At 53.9% G+C, this 6990-nt stretch overlaps 1 protein-coding gene across 3 annotated transcripts; it reads left to right on the top strand.

The window, feature by feature from the left end:
* Window positions 1-3304: 3304 nt before the first annotated feature.
* Window positions 3305-5973, top strand: LOC109757212 (protein HOTHEAD-like). Of its 3 annotated transcripts, none has more exons than XM_040386339.3 (4): window positions 3305-4315; window positions 4396-4799; window positions 4914-5485; window positions 5627-5973. In XM_040386339.3, the coding sequence occupies exons 1-4, from the start codon at window positions 3526-3528 to the stop codon at window positions 5679-5681; spliced, it is 1821 nt and encodes a 606-aa protein (XP_040242273.1). In that variant the 5' UTR covers window positions 3305-3525; the 3' UTR covers window positions 5682-5973. The 3 variants fall into 3 exon arrangements, with proteins under 3 accessions (XP_040242273.1, XP_073353503.1, XP_045083207.1); XM_073497402.1 differs by having other exon boundaries at window positions 3375-4315; window positions 4396-4769; XM_045227272.2 differs by having other exon boundaries at window positions 3375-4325; window positions 4409-4799; window positions 4959-5485.
* Window positions 5974-6990: the final 1017 nt, after the last annotated feature.

The raw sequence follows: 6990 nt of genomic DNA, 5'->3' as shown, positions 1-6990 counted from the left end.
CTGGAGCAATTGCCTTGGCGAAGGAATCCAGATTTCACAAGAGAACCAAGCACATCAAGAGACGCATCAATTCCATCTGTCATCAAGTGTCGGAAGGAGACACAGAGATTTGCAAGATACATACGGATCTGAATGTTGCAGACCCGTTGACTAAGCCTCTCTCACGAGCAAAACATGATCAGCACCAAGACTCCATGGGTGTTAGAATCATTACAATGTAATCTAGATTATTCACTCTAGTGCAAGTGGGAGACTGAAGGAAATATGCCCTAGAGGCAATAATAAAGTTGTTATTTATATTTCCTTATATCATGAGAAATGTTTATTATTCATGCTAGAATTGTATTAACCAAAAACTTAGTACATGTGTGAATACATAGACAAACAGAGTGTCCCTAGTATGCCTCTACTTGACTAGCTCGTTAATCAAAGATGGTTAAGTTTCCTAGCCACAGACATGTGTTGTCATTTGATGAACGGGATCACATCATTAGAGAATGATGTGATGGACAAGACCCATCCGTTAGCTTAGCACTATGATCGTTTAGTTTATTGTTATTGCTTTCTTCATGACTTATACATGTTCCTATGACTATGAGATTATGCAACTCCCGAATACCGGAGGAACACTTAGTATGCTATCAAACGTCACAACGTAACTGGGTGATTATAAAGATGCTCTACAGGTGTCTCCGATGGTGTTTGTTGGGTTGGCATAGATCGAGATTAGGATTTGTCACTCCGTGTTTCGGAGAGGTATCTCTGGGCCCTCTCGGTAATGTACATCACTATAAGCCTTGCAAGCAATGTGACTAATAAGTTAGTTGCGGGATGATGCATTACGGAACGAGTAAAGAGACTTGCCGGTAACGAGATTGAACTAGGTATTGAGATACCGATGATCGAATCTCGGGCAAGTAACATACCGATGACAAAGGGAACAACGTATGTTGTTATGCGGTTTGACCGATAAAGATCTTTGTAGAATATGTAGGAACCAATATGAGCATCCAGGTTCCGCTATTGGTTATTGACCGGAGATGAGTCTCGGTCATGTCTACATAGTTCTCGAACCCGTAGGGTCCGCATGCTTAACGTTCGATGACGATCGGTATTATGAGTTTATGTGTTTTGATGTACCGAATTAGGTTGTTCAGAGTCCCGGATGTGATCACGGACATGACGAGGAGTCTCGAAATGGTCGAGACATAAAGATTGACATATTGGAAGGCTATGTTTGGACACCGGAAAGGTTCCGAGTGGTTCGGCCATTTTTTCGGAGTGCCGGGGGTTTACCGAAACCCCCCGAGGAGTTAATGGGCCTTAATGGGCCATGGTGGAAGAGAGGAGGAGGCGGCCAAGGTGCCCCCCCAGCCTAATCCGAATTGGGAAGGGGGTCGGCCCACCCTTTCCTTCTCTCCCTCTCCCTCTTCCTTCTTCTCCTGCTCCAACTAGGGAAGGGGGGAAACCTACTCCTACTGGGAGTAGGACTCCCCCCTTGGGCGCGCCATAGGAGGCCGGCCCTCCCCCTCCTCCACTCCTTTATATACGGGGAAGGGGGCACCCCATAGACACACAAGTTGATTGTTTAGCCGTGTGTGGTGCCCCCCTCCACAGATTTCCACCTCGGTCATATCGTTGTAGTGCTTAGGCGAAGCCCTGCGTCGGTAACTTCATCAACACCGTCATCACGCTGTCGTGCTGATGAAACTCTCTCGCGACCTCAGCTGGATCTAGAGTTCGTGGGACGTCACCGAGCTGAACGTGTGCAGATCGCGGAGGTGCCGTACATTCGGTGCTAGGATCGGTCGGATCGTGAAGACGTATGACTACATCAACCACGTTGTCATAACGCTTCCGCTTTCGGTCTACGAGGGTATGTAGACAACACTCTCCGCTCTCGTTGCTATGCATCACCTAGATAGATCTTGTGTGATCGTAGGAAATTTTTTGAAATTACTGCATTCCCAACAGTTTCGTACCCTACAAACAACTTCTATCTTTTGTTCTCCGCTAATAGGAACTCGGGAGTGATTCTTTATTGCACTTTGAGGGATAATCATATGATCCAACTATGTTAGCATTGTTGAGAGGTTGCACTAGCGAAAGTACGGACCCTAGGCCTTGTTTTCAAGCATTGCAATACCATTTTTGTGCCCGTTTACTATTTGCTACCTTGCTGTTTTTATTGATTCAGATTATAAAAATATATTTCTACCATCAATATTACACTTTTATCACCATCTCTTCGCCGAACTAGTGCACCTATACAATTTGCCATTGTATTGGGTGTGTTGGGGACACAAGAGATTTCTTGTATTTGGTTGCAGGGTTGTTCGAGAGTGACCATCTTCATCCTACACCTCCCACGGATTGATAAACCTTAGGTCATCCACTTGAGGGAAAATTGCTACTGTCCTACAAAACTCTGCGCTTGGAGGCCCAACACGAGTCTACAAGAATAAAGTTGCATAGTAGACATCACGGCGCGATCCGAAAGGCCGGTGGTGCGGGTGGAGATGGTGGTGCGGGCGGCGCGGATCTGCTGGAGCGGCTTCGGCCAGAGGTGGAGCCGGCCTCGTGGTCGTGCTTCCCCTTCCTGATCCAATGCTAGCCCATGGCGCCGGCGGGGAAGTGGGCGAGTGGGGGTGCGGCGGCGCTGGCTAGGGTTTGCTCGCTCGTGTCGGGGCTGGAGGAGGCGGGTCGGCCAGGAAGTGGAAGTTGTGCACTAGCCGGTCCACGGCTTCCACATTAAGAAGGACGACGACCCCTCCGCTCGTGTGAATGACAACCGGGGGCCGTCGCTCGTGCGCATTGAATTTAGGCGGTGGAGGTAGGTGGGCGGCCGCCACGCGTCCCCGAGGCGGACGACAAGCAATTGTGTGCTTGTCCGTTTGACGTCCGTGTAGCCGCAAATCGAGCGCATGTTTGCGCCGAAAATGGGCGAACCGGACGTGAAACGAACTAAATTTACGGATGTGGTCGCGCGTTGGGCCATGTCGTATGTTTGTTTTGGCCCAAACAGACAGGATGGGGTCGTGCGTTGGAGTTGGCCTTATACCAACCAACACGGTATGTCCACTGTGCTAGAGTTGCTTTCATAACAGTGACTTCTCTTCGAGAAAAAGGGGCAATTTCCCAGCATAACACTACGGGCAAGATCAAGCAGGAGTTACTGAAGCACAGATTTGAAGGTGACGTCCAGATTTGAAAGGTACATCGGGATTTGAAGGTGACGTCCACTGAATCACCAGATGACAACACTCACTCGCCATTAAAAAAAAGGCTAATTACTTTAGCCTGCATGCAAAGGATCCCGACGACCACGCTGTTCTTTCTATCATCACTCCTCCGGATCCCTCGGGGCTCATCTTTGCACTAGCTAGGACTCAATCAGCAACGCATCTGCATCCCTAATTGGCAACTACTCTTTATCTAATCGAATTTGAATCACGATCCCCATCTATATAAACAAAACCTCCACATTCCCAGCAATGGCGAAGCTAGATTACCCTGACGAAATTCATGGCGGCGCCTGGCCTTCGGGGCTCATCCGTGGCGCTTGTCCTCGCCGCGACGGTTCTTGGCTCATTTTACCTCAGACCCGCCGTCTCGCAGCAGCAGGGCCAGGGAGAGGAAGCTGCAGGCGAGGAGGAGGAGGCGCAGCGGCAGAGGTACAACTTCCGGTTCGTGCGGCACGCGCGGGACGCGCCGCTGGTGTCCCACTACAACTACATCGTGGTCGGCGGCGGCACGGCGGGCTGCCCGCTGGCGGCCACGCTGTCGGAGCGTTCGCGCGTGCTCCTCCTGGAGCGCGGCGGCTACCCGTACGGCAACCGCAACGTGTCCAGCGAGTACCACTTCGCGGACGCGCTGGCGGACACGTCGCCGCGGTCGCCGGCGCAGCGGTTCGTGTCGGAGGACGGCGTCGTCAACGCCCGCGCGCGCGTGCTGGGCGGCGGGAGCTGCCTCAACGCCGGCTTCTACACGCGCGCCAGCAGCGAGTACGTGCGCGCCGCCGGGTGGGACGCGCGCCTGGTGAACGCCTCGTACCGGTGGGTGGAGCGCGAGCTGGTGTTCCGCCCGGACGTGCCGCGGTGGCAGGGCGCGCTCCGCGAGGGCCTCCTCCAGGCCGGCGTCACCCCGGACAACGGCTACACCGTCGACCACGTCCCCGGCACCAAGATCGGCGGCACCATCTTCGACAGCGCCGGCCGCCGTCACACCGCCGCCGACTTCCTCCGCGGCGCCAACCCCAGGCGCCTCACCGTGTTCCTGCACGCCACCGTGTCGCAGGTCCTCTTCCGGCGCAGAGGTACGCACATGCAGCGGACGGCATGCCTCATGCATGTACGTATGCAAGTCGAGATTGGTCTGAACCACATTGAAATGCAGAGGGGTCGGCGAGCCCCGTGGCGTACGGTGTGGTGTTCACGGACCCCATGGGGGTGCAGCACCGCGTGTACCTGCGGGGCGTGGGGAGGAGCGAGGTGATCCTGGCGGCGGGGACGCTGGGGAGCCCGCAGCTGCTGATGCTGAGCGGCGTCGGCCCGCGCGCGCACCTGGAGAAGCACGGCGTCCGCGCCGTCGTGGACCGCCCCATGGTCGGGCAGGGCGTGGCCGACAACCCCATGAACTCGGTGTTCGTCCCGTCCCCCGTCCCCGTCGCGCTCTCGCTGGTCCAGGTCGTCGGCGTCACCCGCTTCGGCAGCTTCATCGAGGGCGTCAGCGGCTCCCAGTTCGGCATCCCCCTCCACTCCCGCCGCCGCGCCCACTCCTTTGGCATGTTCTCCCCCATGGTATTGACTTGACTGACACCACCTCCAAACTAACTCCCAATGTGCAATGGCAATGCCATCGATGCCTTGACGGAGCCCTAGATTAACTATGTGTGCGTGAATGATCACCACCAGACGGGGCAGCTCGGGACGCTGCCGCCGAGGGAGAGGACGGCGGAGGCGATGCGGCGGGCGGCGGAGGTGATGCGGGGGCTGGACCGGCGGGCGTTCCGGGGCGGCTTCATCCTGGAGAAGATCCTAGGGCCGCTCTCCACGGGGCACGTGGAGCTGCGGTCGACGGACCCGCACGCGAACCCGGCGGTGACCTTCAACTACTTCCGGGACCCCAGGGACGTGGAGCGGTGCGTGCGCGGGATCCAGACCATCGAGCGGGTGGTGCGCTCGCGGGCCTTCTCCCGCTTCACCTACGCCAACGCGACCGCCATGGACGTCGCCTTCGACCGTGCCGCGCTGGCCAAGTTCCTCAACTTGCTGCCCCGGCACCCCCGGGACACGCGCCCGCTGCAGCAGTACTGCCGGGACACGGTGATGACCATCTGGCACTACCACGGCGGCTGCCACGTCGGGCCCGTCGTCGACCCGGACTACCGCGTCATCGGCGTCGCCGGCCTCCGCGTCGTCGACAGCTCCACCTTCAAGTACTCCCCCGGCACCAACCCGCAGGCCACCGTCATGATGCTCGGCAGGTCAGACCAACAAGATCCTTTCTTTCTGCTACAACTCTTCTTCCCCTGCATTCGATTTGCCCCGACGAAATTTGTCAAATGTTTGTGTCTACGTTTCCTGGTCATTTGCCTGCCTTTGGATGATGAAATTCGGTCGAACAGGTACATGGGGCTGAAGATTCAGGAGGAGGGATGGAGGCCAGGACCCAGAAATTAAGCATGCATGCATTCGTCCGTTGATTCATTTCAGCCACGGTCACCCACCCAGCCCCAGGCTCCAACCAACCGTTCATGCTTCCTTCGTGCCGTGGACTGCTTGGGAGATTCCATGGGATTTCTTGTTTCTTTCTTCTAGAGATTGTTTTGTGGACTGGTTACATACACATTGTTGTTAACGTTTGCTGACATAAAATTGCACAACATTTGTGGAACAGAACACTTTGCATCCATCATTTGTGCGATCAAAACACTTTGCATTCATCCCTTTTATACGGCCACTTTGCATTGATCGTTAATGTGTTAAGTTTGATCCAGAAAGAAAGAAATTGCCACTTCATTCCAAGAGTTTACACTTCATAAATCAAAACACAAAAGGTGCATCAAATTTGGAATGCAAATGATCCACGTCCATGTCTGGATGGTCCAGAGCTATATGGCCATATGTCCAGACCAAGAAAGTCATCCAACGATCCCGAACAGATCCAACTATCTGATATCTCCTACCGTGGCCTCAAATGGAGGGACAGAGATCCAGTGACTGGCCTCTGGCCAATCACGCCGTGACTGGCGGCCAGCCAACCATTGGATGAAAGATGGGCAGCTCAGATTAATTACTATAGCAGAACATTGTAGTTGGCATTGTCAACAAACCCTGTAGACCGGGTACTGTAGACGACCTCCTGTTGACAGAATCACTGTAGACCGGGTACTATTCATGCAGATCCATCCGTTGATCCTTGATCGAACGGTTTGGAGAAGGGGGCCAGTCACCATACTATTCACCGGTGACTTGTCCACAGCAAGTCACTGGATCTCAATCCCAAATGGAGGGAAACCGGGCTCCACCTACAAATCCCCCGGGCTCCTCTCTCTCACTCTCCGCCTCACACCTCGTGCCCTAGTTGTGGCGATTCCTGTCTGGGCTATGCCTCGGAATTAGATCTACGGTTTCTCTGCATGTTCAGTGCATTCAATCTTGCAGGTTTAGAGTATGTGTCCTTGCAGGACCAGTCTTTCAAATCTGTTAAGTTTTGTCAGTGTGTGTCAGTGCTTTTGTTAGTTTGATTTTTTGTGGAGCTAGAATCTTTCCTTGGCACTACGGCGAAAATCTTGTGGTTCAACAATCTGTACTTCTACGGGATCATCCCATCCCAAATTCATTCACAACTGAAGGCTTCCCATATTTTTAGATGGGCGGCTAAAAGGGCTCTCTAAAACCTCTATCGGTAATCATGTTTGTGCAGGTGTACTAGCGGTGGCGTGGTGTCTTTGTTGAAGCCTTGGTAGAATTCCGCCTTCCAAAATTT

Source organism: Aegilops tauschii, chromosome 4 (assembly GCF_002575655.3).
Source record: "Aegilops tauschii subsp. strangulata cultivar AL8/78 chromosome 4, Aet v6.0, whole genome shotgun sequence".
Classification (NCBI taxonomy): domain Eukaryota; kingdom Viridiplantae; phylum Streptophyta; class Magnoliopsida; order Poales; family Poaceae; genus Aegilops; species Aegilops tauschii.
Note: the sequence above shows the minus strand (reverse complement) of the source record. Positions and strands in the feature narration are given on the sequence as shown.